The 15,726-nt window shown below is 40.5% G+C and overlaps 1 protein-coding gene across 1 annotated transcript; it reads left to right on the top strand.

Moving 5' to 3' along the window:
- The first annotated feature begins 22 nt into the window (after positions 1–22).
- Positions 23–3,266, top strand: LOC110486311 (phospholipase A2-like). The gene is made up of 4 exons (XM_021557808.2): positions 23–115; positions 1,487–1,655; positions 2,399–2,505; positions 3,022–3,266. Exons 1-4 carry the CDS (start codon positions 79–81, stop codon positions 3,168–3,170), a joined length of 462 nt encoding a protein of 153 aa, XP_021413483.1. The 5' UTR covers positions 23–78; the 3' UTR covers positions 3,171–3,266.
- The last annotated feature ends 12,460 nt before the right edge of the window (positions 3,267–15,726 follow it).

Here is a 15,726-nt window from a genome sequence, read left to right as displayed (position 1 = left end):
AAACTCTCCACTGCACTGAAAGCCTATGTCCACCAGTGTAAATAAGCAGCAGTGCATGCAGACTCCCTCTTGCACACCATGCCTGCGCTTTATCGGATACTTCTACTGTTCTCTGGTAAATTGCTGCTTGAATTTCTTTACCTTTTTAACACATTTTGCAGGGAATGATTAAGAGGGATTGAGAGGGAGTGAAGTCATGTTAAAGGACAATGTTATGAGTGCCTTCAGAGATCTAACATGAAAGGAACTTAGATCTGTTATAGTCTGATGATTCAACTCCTTAATTTCACACAACAATACAACTGTATTATCTTGAAATGGTTGAATCTTTTATTTCAATAATCTTGTGATCTTGTGATCTTTATATAGAGCACATTTTATGGTTAAATTTGTACTTTAATACATGTTTAACGATTTAACAAATCAGTACCAATGTCAATTGCCATGTCTTGTATGTTGACAACCAATATGCACATTACAAATTAATATTAATTTGATCTGGGAAAAGATGTTAAAGAACTAGACCAGAGTATAAGAGTGTAAAGGGAATTTCCAGCTGAACAAAAAGGAGAGCAGTGCCATAAAACGTGTGAAGTTGTTTTGTATTGTATTAATTTCATAAGCTATGGTTGTCTAAAAATATCAGTGTCAGAGAAATTATAGTCAATCATAAACACATTTGGTTTAATACAAGTTGCAAAAAGGAGACACCCCAGCATAGAAGCATAGACAACTTTGAACCTTGGGCCTTCTCTGCAAAGATACTTATATATTAATCAGACCGTATCAAATGTTCTCTAAACATCAGCCTGAGGCTTGTACGAAGTCAAACAAAAGACAGTGACTTTGCCAGCTGCTACAGAATCACGGTGCTCCAAATGTCATTGTGACCTCAGTCCTTGTACCTTCAGTAGCTCTGGCGTCAATCACTATCAAACGATATGAGAACAATCCATAACATTCAGTGACAAGTCTAGTGACCATCAACCCGTACACAAATGAGTGTCACAAATAGAACACTAGAAATCATGTGTCTGACAGAAAGGGAAAACATAAACATTTGCTAAGCATTGTGTTAATTACTCTTAACTGAATATGAACTTCATTCGTCTTAAATATTCCCCATTACAAAGAGCCTCTTTCTTGGAAAATGTGAGGGACTTGCAATTGCAATATTAGGTTGTCACTTCATAAATAGACTTGCAATAATACAGCATGTCCATCCATACACTTTGAACACTTAGACATTCAGAATCATTTTCATATGAGAGACTAATCACAGAGCTACACTTCTCAATTTTCACTTGATGACAGGACATATGTCTAAAGAGATAGTATGAAGCAAATGGCACATACTAAGCAAGGCTGCTACATCCATACAAGTATAAGCAAGTGCACATTTTGAACAAGATGTGTGCACACGTGATTGGTGTACCTGTGTTGCGCTGAGATTCATGTTCTTCTTCTGTTGTTGTTGTTGTTGCAGTGGTAATAGCCTCTATGTCACTGCAGAGGCCTCCACGAACTAAGAGAGGGCTACTGGAGCTGGCAGGAGTCATCAAGTGCAGCACAGGCAGATCAGCCCTGGCTTATATGATGTATGGTTGCTACTGTGGACTGGGGGGTCAGGGCTGGCCCAGGGATAAAGCAGACTGGTGAGGCAGTAGGACAGAGGCGCGATGAGATGTTCTAGCATGTAAAAGTCTGGCATGTTCTGTGAAGCTGATGATGTATTACTGAGCTATATAGTTGTAATGATGTGTTATAAACATGTTATAAACATATATATTTTTTGGGGGGGAGTGCCATTTCATAACAAACTCAGATCATTTAGAGTACCACTGAATGAAAACCCCCTCAATCAACTGTTCAGTCTGGTAGGCCACAATAACATCCTGCATTATGCGATGCAGTTCAAACTGCAAAGTGTATCATTTGAGGTTTTCTTTTGAGGTTTTGCCCTCTTGTCAATTGGATATTTGGAAATAGACATGCACAACCAGCACTCCCACACTCAAAATCCTAACCATAACTTCCTTCTGTCCACTAATCACAGACATGAATGCCCACAACACCGTTAAACTACAGAACCTCCAGCCTCCAGATCTCTCATATGCCTGCCTACTAACAATAGTTGAGCCCATCCTCTTTCATTTCCCTTTGTGTTAAATAGAGCTGATGTTGGTCCAAGCTACAATAATATGGAAAAACGCCCAGTCTCTGCCTTTTCAGTTAATAGTTTCTCAAACATTATTTATACAATAATAGTTTTAATTGGGTATTTTTTAAACTAGAAAAAGGGACTGTTTTACTTATGTAGTGCATCACCGAGACAGCAAATAGTTCTTATAATGCTCTGTTTTAAGTGTTACAGTAGTGTATTTTGTCCTTCGTTAAGGTGCTGTCACAAACATGACTGCTGCTACGGAGATGCAGAAATTGCTGGTTGCCACACCAAGACAAGAAAGTATCAATGGACATGTGAAGACAGGACTGCAGAATGTGGTATGCCATCTCAGTTTTATGCACATGAATGAGACATAATGATTAAATCAAGCTGAGTAAGCCTATCCCTCCCCTTACAGAGGTGTGGTCGTTTAGAGAAAGAAAATACTGCATGCTATGACTTTGTCGTTTTTGTATAGTTTTGCTGTTGAAAATGAATGGGTCTTTTCAGTGCATGGAAAAATAACAGATGTGTCATCAACAAACATCTGAGTAGTTTACAAACACTGCAGACATTATAGGGGACAGGAGGGCTAGGAGGGAATGGGCACGAAAGGAATCATTTCTCACCCACGTTTTCAGGTATTTTAAGCTCTCACCATAATTGCTAATCGCAAAAGCACATAGGACAAGCCACACAGTTCAGGATGTTTACGGTGTTTATTTGAGCATCAGACATTTTCTAACATTTCTAAACCTCAGAGTGTTTCCTTCACATCCTCCACAGACCACTCCTTTCACATCAGCTGTCATTTAAGGAAACTACTCACCCGCTTAACCCTCTTTTCATTCCAGATGATCTCAAGGACAAATGTGAGAAGATTCTCTGCAAATGTGACAGGGAGGCAGCCAAATGCTTGAGAAAGGCACCTTTCATACGGAAATATGCTATGTGGCCAGACTTTCTCTGTGGGTGTACACTGCCAACATGTAATATCTACTGATTCAATAAATGTACACTTGTTGATTTTTACATCTGCTGTGTGTCTATTTATGTTAATAGAATATCATATGTATCTCCTTCACAACATTATAATGACATGTAACTGCAGTAATACTTCAGGGCATTTTGTATGGATATCTCCTTTTTTTCCATTTATATGAAAAGGAGAAACACTATTACAGTGTGACTATGTCATTAGATAAACAAACTGTGTGATGAGGCTCTCCAAATTGAGCATAATGACCAGAAATTACATGCACAGGTAACAAACTAGTGTACAAAACAGAGAGAGCTCAGTAGTGGTTACATAACATCCCAGGGTTTATTCTTAGGGGGTGAAATGTTGCAGCCAAGGTGAGATCAGGTAGCCTAAGTACTTACAATAGTGTACTTATACCCGGGTGTGTTGTGCCTTACCTTATACTCCCTGAGGCTCTGCCGAGGTCTCTTTTCCACTGCTGTAATCCTCTCTAACTAACCCAGCATGATATATCACCTCTTAAAAGGATTCTAAAAGCATCCTGAAGTTTTCACCGGATTTACGTTTTCAACTTAATGTTTACTTTGCTGGAGCTCAGTAGCCGTAAATTATAATATACAGCACGTGACCAACAGATGGCAATGTTGAATGTTTACTGCAAAGCTAAGATGCATGTTCATGTTACAGTTTACAGTAAAGATGCAAACACGTTCATACACTATTAGTAGCATACTGTATACTTACATCTAGCCTAATGAATTCTATCTAAGGCAGACCTGGGTGCAAATACTATTTAGGGTATTTCAATTTGTCACGCCCTGACCTTAGTATTCTTTGTTTTCTTTATTATTTTGGTTAGGTCAGGGTGTGACGAGGGTGATATATGTGTTGTCGCTGTCTAGGGTTTTTGTATGTTTATGGGGATGTTTCAGTCTAGGTGTTTTTATATCGATGGTTGCCTATTTTGGTTCTCAATCAACGATGTTTATCATTGTCTCTGATTGGGGACCATATTTAGGTAGCCATATTCCTTGGGTTATTGTCTATGTGTAGTTGCCTGTGTCAGCAATCGGTTTATATAGCGTCACGTTTTTGTCTATGTGTAGTTGCCTGTGTCAGCAATCGGTTTATATAGCGTCACGTTTGTTTTGTAAGTTTGTTTAGTGTTTCTTCGTTTAATTAAAGAGTATGTATTCGTATCACGCTGCGCCTTGGTCTCCTTATGACGAACGTGACACAATTACTTACAAAAACACTTGAAGTGAGTATTTTGATATTTTTTATTTGAAAATACAAGTAATTGAATATTGCAATGTACTTGGAAATACACTTTAAAAGTACTGGCATGTACTTAAATGCTTAAATACACAGAAGTGTGTTTTCGAATACAAATATTAAAATACACTTTGCATTTGTCCATTTGGTCCTAGGGGTATTTGAAGTAACTGAGAATGGCTATTAATATAATTATTAAAGAATACTTAAAATTAAAGGAGTTGATTTGGTGAAATCGTTTGAAAATACACAGATATGCATGTATTGAACCCAGGTCTGCTCTGAGGTAGATACATTTCTTGTCTACGTTTGTGACATATGACCAGCATAGGGAAGGTCAAATGAGGCAACTGAAGTCTGTCTTATACTGTTTTTGGGCATGTTTGTCCTGCACCGCTGCATCAGAAATTGCATTCCTAACTTCAAAAGATTGAGCTGTTTAGAATGTTTTGGTATTTCTGTTTTTGGGCATGGCTCTTTGAAAGGATTAATGACAACAATAGCCTTAAAGAGAGACATTTCATTAGAAACCCAAACTCCTGTAATAAGCTGGATATATCATACAGATGCTATGACTATAAGTAGTCTGTATAGAAGTCCTGCTTTAGTCTAATCTACAGCGGTATGTGTTCGTATTCTGGGAATGTTGGGCATTCTCCTTCGGCAGTGCAGATGCAGCTCTACAGATGCTCATGAAAGGAATCTGGCTCCCCCTATGGGCACAGGAAACACAGGCTGCTAGAAGAAGGCCCTCCTCCTTCAATACAGTCATTGGTATGATGCTTTTTCCCACCTCACTCTCACATGGACCAACAGTGAGTTCCTTACAGAGATGGCCTCAGTTTCCAGACCTGAGTTTGAGGACATATAAGGTTAGGAAGTAAATCTGTTTGTGTGTTAGTGGTGTGGTGGTGGAAGATCTTCCCCCAGCTGAATGGTTTCCTTGTTTCATAATCTGCTGTAGGTAGTGTCAGCGAGTACTCAGCACCAGTAGGTGGTGTCATACACATAGTTAACTAGACCTGAAGGGAGAAGGAACAAGACAACACAGATGTTTATTGTATCTGAATCATATTTCAATTCAATTGATAAGAAATAAAGTTGTACTTTAGTTTGGCTGAACATTGTGTCTACTGTTGTACCTCATGCAATGCCCAAATGAATTAAAATAGTTTTCCAATAAGTCTGAGCAGTAGGGTCAAGAGATAATTATGTCTGACTCCTATTTTGAACCCCAACTATATTGCACATAAATTCATTCCCACTTATATGACCCGATGATCTCTGTTGCTATATACTGTATTACACTACTGACCAGTAAACTCAGAAGAACAACGGTCTTCATCATGAGAACTAATGTAAACAACCATATTAGTGTAATCTGATTACTTCAGTAAGTGCATCCACTTTTCACAGAGCACAGTGAAGTAGCTAAGCCTGTGTCCCATTTTCGAGCTCACGCGGGACACTCCCCATACGAGAAAAAAAAGGAAAATGTAAAATATATTTTTTTAGCTACATTTTGGGGTATATGTGAAATATTTGAAATTGGCCCCCAAATATTTTATAACTTTTAAATACATTCCGTAATATATGTTGTAATGTATGTAAACATTTGCATCAATGTTTAATGTATTTCAAAATACATTCTGAAACACATTAAAGAGTATTTATTGATGTACTTGGTAAGTATATATTTTTTTTTGGGGGGGGGGGGGGAAATGTTTTGTAAAATATATTCCAACATGTATTTAAATGTATTTGTATACATTAAATTAAAATGTATGGCAAATATTTTTTAAAAATGGCCATATCATATAGTAATGAAATGGTGAGTGTCTTAACAATTAACATTTATTAGGCTCTTTAGTATCACATGCACTTTTGTCAGTGTCATTAAGACTGTAGAACTAGCACTGTACAAGCTTAACCATTCTTCTTCTTTGGTATTATGGCGGTCAGCAAACAAATGTTACAGGTGCATGCCGCCACCAACTGTATTGGCTCTAAATAAGCCTAATATTCTGTAGTACAAATTCATTACACATGGTGAAGAAATTGCCCTACCAACTAACCCTACAACCATTAATGTATGTATATATTCCACTACTTTGGCCCCATCTGATCCTACACCAGGCCAACAGCCTATGAGGACATGACACCATCATTCAGCTTTCTGATGTAAAATCTTGTACCCCCAAGTATTTCTCTACAGCTGCAACCACAACATCTATCTTCTGTGATTTCCGTTTCATTCCTAAGGTACAGGTGACAACCATGGCCATGAACGCCAAGAAAACAACCTTACTGAATGAAGCATGTTATTCCTATCACTCGTTATTGATCTCTGCCATATTCACAGGGATCTTCTTAGGATCCCTCACACTGGACCCATCTTCATCTACTACTCTCTTCACTGCTTCAGCATATGACACCTTATGCTCTACTCGGATCCTGGCAACCTAAACCTGCCTTTCTCTCACCTGACACATCTGAGACAAAGCAATGTGTACCCCTACAGTTTACACACACAACTTTTCCCGACGACACTAAGCATTCCTCCTGCACACTTCTCACGTCTAGGAATCTCCCTCATACTCACAGCTGCCACATGAAGATAACTTGACTTTATCTGGTCAAAACTCTGCATCAAAACTCAGTATTTACAGAGAGTGTCTTCTCTGTTTCACCACGCTCTCCACCGGGTCTGCATCGCACGAAACGGCAGGTGTCACAGACACCAGGAATCTTCAACTCCAGTTATCACGCCTTTCAACGGCGCCCTGCAATGGAGAGGAAAGCAAGTCTCAGTTCTTGTCCTTCTGGACGGCAGAAACGCAAAAACAAATCCACATGATTCCACTTCGAGTCACTTTCACCGACCCAACATTCTCCAACCTCTTCTCCACTCAACCCGAAAAAAAACAAATTATCCTCATCGGACGAGGCTCAAACTCCGCGGTCTTCCCGACACCTGCCACCGCAGTCAATTAATCCTCAGTCTCGTCATGTTCAATTTCATTGTCCAGCACTCTATTTACTCTTAATATGTTCCACTTTATTCCTTTTTTCCCTACCCACTTCAATGGGTTCCCAAGTCCGACAACCATTCAGGTGTATCATCTTGCGAGTCCCGGGCAGACCAACCTGCACAGAACACAATTTAACACATTAACTGGCATGACAACCCGTCTCATGGGAGACTACACTCCCAACAAGCCACGCCTCCAAGTCTTCTAATAGGCTGTCGCCAATTATTTTACTTGACACATACCAAAAGCACTAAGGAGCATTTAAATTACTACATAAATGACTACACACGATACATTATCGGTCATGTAGTGACAGTGTGTGACAAAAACTTAACGAGAGCATTGCAACCAACGTCCAACTTAAAGTGTTCAATTGTCCCTCCCTGTTGCACAAAACAAGCTTCCATTCCCCCTGTCATGGCAGATGTAACTAGTAATTACCAATAATTTATAGATACACTAGATGACTAGTAGGGGGCGCTGTGTTGAAGCCACCGTGTCTCCATCTTGGCAATCCCCCAATGTTGTAAAAAATATTGACGAGTGCATTGCAACAAACTTCCAACTGGCAGAATTTAACATGTACTGGGTCGCTCCACGAAATTAGTGCCTTTTTTTTAATACATTTGAAATGTTAAGTTGAAATGATGCAGCAATATTGCATTTTAAAAGGCTGTTATATGAAATTAATTGCCCTTTAATATAGGTCACATTCAAATCAGATGTTCAACATGAAGACTTGCTAAAGTGCAAATACTGTGACTTCGAGTAACATTTTAACCCACTAACCCCAGAAAATACATCAAAATGACATAATACGGAACATTGATAGACAAGAACAGCTCAAGGACAGAACTACATTATGTATGGTGAAACTAGTTATTTTTTAAAATATTTTTGCATTTAATTGGACCTCCCTGTTGCACAAAACAAGCTTCCATTCCCTTGTTACGACGGGGATTCGTGGCTGATTTAACTAGTAATTACCAATCATTTATATTCCGTGCCTTCAGAAAGTATTCACACCCCTTTACTTTTTCCACATTTTGTTGTGTTACAGCCTTAATTTAAAATCGATTAAATGTAGATTTTTTTTGTCATTGGCCAACACATAGTACTCCATAATGTGGAATTATGTTTTCGAAATGTTTACAAATGCCTTTGTTATGGCAAGCCTCAATAAGTTCAGGAGGGAAAATGTGCTCAACAAGTCATGTACTAAGTTGCATGGACTCACTCTGTGTACAATAAGAGTCTTTAATATGAATGTTTAATGACTACCTCATCCCTGTACCCCACACATACAATAATCTGTAAGATCCCTCAGTCGAGCAGTTAACGTTTAATGGCTGTGATAGGAGAAAACTGAGGATGGATCAACAGCATTGCAGTTACTCCACAATACTAAGCTAATTGATAGGAGTGAAAAGAAGGAAGCCTGTACAACAAACAAAAAAATACCCCAAAACATGCATCCTGTTTGCAACAAGGAACTAAAGTAATACTGCAAAACTAACTTTGTGTCCCAAATACAGTGTTATGGTTTGGTCAAATCCAATACAACACATTACTGAGGACCACTCTCCATATTCTCAAGCATAGTGGAGACTGCATCATGTTCAAATCAAATTTATTTATATAGCCCTTCCTACATCAGCTGATATCTCAAAGTGCTGTACAGAAACCCAGCCTAAAACCCCAAACAGCAAGCAATGCAGGTGTAGAAGCACGGTGACTGGGTGGCCAGTCCTCTTCTGACTGTGCCGGGTGGAAATTATAACAGAACATGACCAAGATGTTCAAATGTTCTTAAATGACCAGCATGGTCAAATAATAATCATCACAGTAGTTGTCGAGGGTGCAGCAAGTCAGCACCTCAGGAGTAAATGTCAGTTGGCTTTTCATAGCCGATCATTAAGAGTATCTCTACCGCTCCTGCTGTCTCTAGAGAGTTGAAAACAGCAGGTCTGGGACAGGTAGCACATCCGGTGAACAGGTCAGGGTTCCATAGCCGCAGGCAGAACAGTTGAAACTGGAGCAGCAGTACGGCCAGGTGGACTGGGGACAACAAGGAGTCAACATGCCAGGTAGTCCTGAGGCATAGTCCTAGGGTTCAGGTCCTCCGAGAGAGAATTAGAGAGAGCATACTTAAATTCACACAGGACACCGGAGAAGACAGAAGAAGTACTCCAGATGATATAACAAACGGACCCTAGCCCCCAGATACATAAACTACTGCAGCATAAATACTGGAGGCTGAGACAGGAGGGGTCAGGAGACACTTTGGCACCATCCAATGATACCCCCGGACAGGGCCAAACAGAAAGGATATAACCCCACCCACTTTGCCAAAGCACAGCCCCCACACCACTAGATGTATATCTTCAACCACCAACTTACCATCCTGAGACAAGGCAGAGTATAGCCCACAAAGATCTCCGCCACGGCACAACCCAAGGGGGGGCGTCAACCCAGACAGGAAAATCACGTCAGTGACTCAACCCACTCAAGTGACGCACCCCTCCTAGGGACAGCATGGAATAACACCAGTAAGCCAATGACTCAGCCACTGTAATAGGGTCAGAGGCAGAGAATCCCAGTGGAGAGAGGGGAACCGGCCAGGCAGAGACAGCAAGGGCGGTTCGTTGCTCCAGAGCCTTTCCGTTCACCTTCACATTCCTGGGCCAGACTACACTCAATCACATGTCCCACTGAAGAGATGAGTCTTCAGTAAAGACTTAAGGTCGAGACAGAGTCTGCGTCTCTCACATAGGTAGGCAGACCATTCCATTTTATGGGTTGAGACCGAGTCTGTGTCTCTCACATGGGTAGGCTGACCATACCCATGTTATGGGTATGCTTGTAATTGTTAAGGACTGAGGAGTTTTTCAGGATAACAAAAATTAGCTGAATGGAGCTAAGCACTGGCAAAATCCTAGAGGAAAACCTGCTTCACCTTCCAGCAGGACAATAAACTAAAACACAAGGCCAAATATACACTGGAGTTGCTTACCAAGACAGTGAATGTTCTGAGTTACAGGATTGACTTAAATCTGCTTAAAAATATATGGCAAGACCTGCAAATGGTTGTTTAGCAATGCTCAACAACCAATTTGACAGATTGTGAAGTATTTTGACAACAATAACGGGCAAATGTTGCACAATTCTGGTGTGGAAAGCTCTTAGAGACTTACCCAGAAAGACTCACAGCTGCATTCACTGCCAAAGGTGATTCTAACATGTGTTAGGGGGTTGAATACTTATCTAATCAAGATATTAGTATTTTATTTTTAATTAAAAAAATGTAACGTTAGAGTATTTTGTGTAGATCAGTGACACAAAATGCCAATTAAAAACATATTTATCCCTCTTTGTTACACAACAAAATGTGGAGAAAGTCGAGGGGTGTGAATACTTTCTGAAGGCACTGCATACACTAGGTGACTGACAGGGGGAGCTGTGTTGAAGCCACTGTGTCTCAATCTTGCAACTTCCCCACTGTAGAAAATATTTTAGAAACTATAGAAATGCATTTATCAATGTCTACATTCGGGTTTGCCGACTGTATTATATTATAGACAACTTGATGCATAGTTTTACAGTGTACTATGTGAGCTAAACATAAAAATACAAAATACATAACATTTTCCCTAAGTATAAATTATAGATGTTACTGTCCCCACGACAACAAAAATACATGTTATTGTCCTTAAAACGTTTAATCGAAATACTGTAGAATTACATTAATTAATATGGAGGAGTGCTCCGACGAGCCAATATGTACGACTGGTGGCTTCAAAGCCCCTCAATGGCCAATACATGGCATCAACAATCCAGAGTTTGTGTACATCATTGGTAATTACCAGTTGAAGGGCTGTACAAGTGGATTTTTCCCAGATGTGTTAAATTCCCACTTGGCTACGAACGCACCAAAACACCGCTAACCATCCACTGTAGAGCTGTATAATATAACTCATTGGCGGCACAACACATACACAACACATTTTGACATATTGTGGCGCGTTGTACAATGTATTTTTGTTTTGTTTTAGTTAATGATTTAAACAACTCAATTTTTGTAATTATTTAATTACGCTGAAGAGAGGAACTTACAATATATTTTTGGGGGAGAGATATTAAAATATGTTTTTTATGAAGTTGAACATGTGCTTTGTATTAAATCATTTTAATTCAGTGAAATCCCCACATTTTTTACTCACCATCACAATTTAAATGATATCACTGCCAAAGTTTTGGCTTGGTGGCCCAAAAAATTAGGAACCACTTTGGCCATCCTTAAGACTAGATGTCATAGCCATGCATTTCTGGAATATTGTCAGGCATTACATGCATTTGAGCAAAGATGCAAATGTATCTATGTGTATTTGAAATACGTACATTTTGCATGACATTAAATATATTAAAATGTATTCGTTTCCTGGGTATGGGTCCTCATGTAAAGCCCCTTGCAGCCTGCAGACAGTGTGGCGAATTGGCCTGAAATGGGAGTGGATGCTTCTGCACAGTGGCCAGATAGAGCTGGGGACTGGGAGAAACAAGTATCTAGGGCATGACCCAAACAACACTCACTCAATTGTGTCCAGCCCTTCACTGGGTAATGAGCGATGAAGTTATGGAAGTCATATGCTGTGGTCGTCACATGGCAAGGCAGGAGGAGAGAGGGTGCTTTTAATTCCTAATTTTCATGTTGGCCTTACTTACTGACTTTATTGTCCCCATGGGGAAATTTTGTTGCAGTGTCATGTACACATTTAAAGTGGCATTTAAATACAAAACAAAATTGACAATACAACTTTCATAACAGTTACGCACCAATAAAAATAATAATAGTAAAGAAATAAGAAATAAAACATGAAATAAAAAATAGGAAAAGACTAGCCTGCTGGCCTTACGGAGTCAATGGGAACAGTCGCACAAGCTATTTAGGAGGGATATCACACCTGGCACAAATTATTCTCATTCTGTTTTTCCCTGCTGAGGGGTGCCCTATACCTGTGCCCAGAGGGGAGTAATTCAAAGTCCAGGTACAGGGGCCTGTTAACTTCCTTTTAGAAGCTCCTCACTTTAATTTGACTAAGAGGACATAATCTGGTGCATCATTTAACTCTATCCTTTTGCTTTGCAACCCAAATGTTGAGTTTACTGCTACAATTTCTCCATTCCATTATACAATATGTATATTCATATTACTGTCATGGCCGTTGAAAGAGGACCAAGGCGCAGCGTGGTTAGTGTACATTATTTTTATTAGGAAAAAGACACCGAACAAAACAATAAACACTACCAAACAAACCGTGAAGCTAAAGGCTATGTGCCATAAACAAAGTCACCTTCCCACAAAGACAGGTGGGGAAAAAGGGCTATCTAAGTATGGTTCTCAATCAGAGACAACGATAGACAGCTGTACCTGATTGAGAACCCTGCCCGGCCAAAACATTGAAATACAAATAATAGAACAGAATACCCACCCCAAATCACACCCTGACTAAACCAAATAGAGACATAAAAAGGATCTAAGGTCAGGGCGTGACAATTACATACAATACGTCAAATAACATTATTAGCTATAAAATCTATCTTACCTGTAATTCAAGGTGGCACTGGTTCGTAAGACATTTTAACAAGACAAGAGCAAGTATGAGGAACCACAGTAGTTAAAATCTACTAGATTTTCTAAGAGTGGGCTGCTGCCTTGTGGGCCTCCTGTTCTACCATTTCCCACCTCACAGGCCAAGCCAAGAAAAGAGCCTCTGACTGCCAAGGAGTTCATTTCTTGGAGCAGAGCAGCCCTTTGTGGGAAATGTGGTGTTGCATCACAACACCTATTGTCACATGACCAAAGACAGGCTGAACTGGAAAACATTTCTCATGTGCTTCAATGTTTTGAATATTACTGTAGCTGTTTGGCAGGCTCTGCTATTTCTCATAAAAGTGAACACAACAATGTTTCACTGTCTTGAAAAGCTGTTTACATCTGACATTTTTTCAAACGAAAGCTTACCTTGACTTGGAAGAGTTCCAGTGTTGGATAGCCAGCTAGCTAACATAGCATCCCTCTCTGTCAATGTACCCAGAGGAAGACGGAAACTCGATATCCTCAGGCTACACCATGGTGCTGCCCTACAGAGTGCTGTTGAGGCTACTGTAGACCTTCATTGCAAAACAGTGTGTTTTAATCAATTATTTGGTGACATGAATATATTTAGTATAGGTTTATCTAAAAACAATAACTTTTTTTAATGTTTAACTATTTTTATTTTTAAGGATGGTCCTCCCCTTCCTCCTTTGAGGAGACTCCACTCATGTAGACATGATGAGGAGCAGCTGTGATCATTAATGCTACCATCACCCAACAAACCTACCACTCAGGTCCACTCAGCCTGCTGAGTCACCATGTTGACCATCATTCACATGGCAACTTACACCTGTAATCAACCGATGACTGGAGTGTGTGTAATCTGATTATGAAATTAGAGGGATCTGTCTCCTCTCTGTCATGACTTGGAGAGGAAGAAGCTCTCTTGTAGATACCCATACAATGATTATGAAAATCATTCAGTAAACTGTATTTCTAATCACCAGCGTGCCAAACCGAATGAGGGATACGAAGGACTTTTATCTTCACTTCTTTTCTGAGAAAAGACAAAGGGGAATGTGTGATGATTCACAAGGAAATGTCCTGACTTGCAGCAGAAGAAGGTGAAAACGCTTTACAGCAACTGAGGGTTTTGCTATGTGCAGTGAAACATGTATTAACCTGTCTTGTGGGATATGACTTTAGCTAAATAGGAGCGAAATGTAAGTTCTTTTGATTAATTGAGGTTGGGTTAGAAGAGTATTTCTCATTAAAATACAGAGGGATGGAGCCATGCAATTCAGCTCAGTATAACCTGTATGTGGATACAGGGGCGTCATGCACCCATTAATTTAGAGGGTTCACAAAGTACGTGATGATGGAGGGGGAGGGCATTGGGACCCTATCTAGCTGGCTAGCTAAAGCAGAGCTATAGCTAAACTCAGCAAAAACAGAAACATCGCTTTTTCAGGACCCTGTCCTTCAAAGATAATTCGTAAAAATCCAAATAACGTCACAGATCTTCATTGTAAAGGGTTTAAACACTGTTTCGCATGCTTGTTCAATGAACCATAAACAATTAATGAACATGCAGCTGTGGAACGGTCGTTAAGACAGCTTACAGACGGTAGGCAATTAAGGTCACAGTTATGAAAACTGAGGACACTAAAGAGGCCTTTCTACTGACTCTGAAAAACACCAAAAGAAAGATGCCCAGGGTCCCTGTCACCTGCGTAAACGTGCCTTAGGCATTCTGCAAGGAGACATGAGGACTGCAGAAGTGGCCAGGGCGCCTAAGACAGCGCTACAGGGAGACAGGACGGACAGCTGATCATTCTCGCAGTGGCAGACCACGCGTAACAACACCTGCACAGGATCGGTACATTCGAACATCACACCTGGTACAGGATGGCAACAACAACAGGATGGCAACAACAACTGCCGAGTTACACCAGGAATACACAATCACTCCATCAGTGCTCAAACTGTCCGCAATAGGCTGAGAGAGGCTGGACTGAGGGCTTGTAGGCCTGTTGTAAGGCAGGTCCTCACCAGACATCACCGGCAACAACGTCGCCTATTGGCACAAACCCACCGTCGCCGGACCAGACAGGGCTGGCAAAAAGTGCTCTTCACTGACGAGTCGCGGTTTCCTCTCACCAGGGGTGATGGTCAGATTCACATTTATCGTCGAAGGAATGAGCGTTACACCGAGGCCTGTACTCTGTAGCGGGATCAATTTGGAGGTGGAGGGTCCGTCATGGTCTGGGGTGGTGTGTCACAGCATCATCGGACTTGGCTTGTTGTCATCAGCCCAGATCTCAATCCCATTGAGCACGTCTTGGACCTGTTGGATCGGAGGGTGAGAGCTAGGGCCATTCCCCCAGAAATGTTCGGGAACTTGCAGGTGCCTTGGTGGAAGAGTGGGGTAGCATCTCACAGCAAGAACTGGCTAATCTGGTGCAGTCCATGAGGAGGAGATGCACTGCAGTACTTAATGCAGCTGGTGGCCACACCAGATGCTGACTGTTACTTTTGATTTTGACAGGGACACAGTATTCCATTTCTGTTAGTCACATGTCTGTGGAACTTGTTCAGTTTATGTCTCAGTTGTTGAATCTTATGTTCATAGAAATATTTACATATTACGTTTGCTGTAAATAAATGCAGTTGA

Source organism: Oncorhynchus mykiss, chromosome 13 (assembly GCF_013265735.2).
Source record: "Oncorhynchus mykiss isolate Arlee chromosome 13, USDA_OmykA_1.1, whole genome shotgun sequence".
Taxonomy (NCBI): Eukaryota; Metazoa; Chordata; class Actinopteri; order Salmoniformes; family Salmonidae; genus Oncorhynchus; species Oncorhynchus mykiss.
The sequence above is the reverse complement of the archived record's forward strand: the minus strand, read 5'-3'. Positions and strand labels throughout refer to the sequence as shown.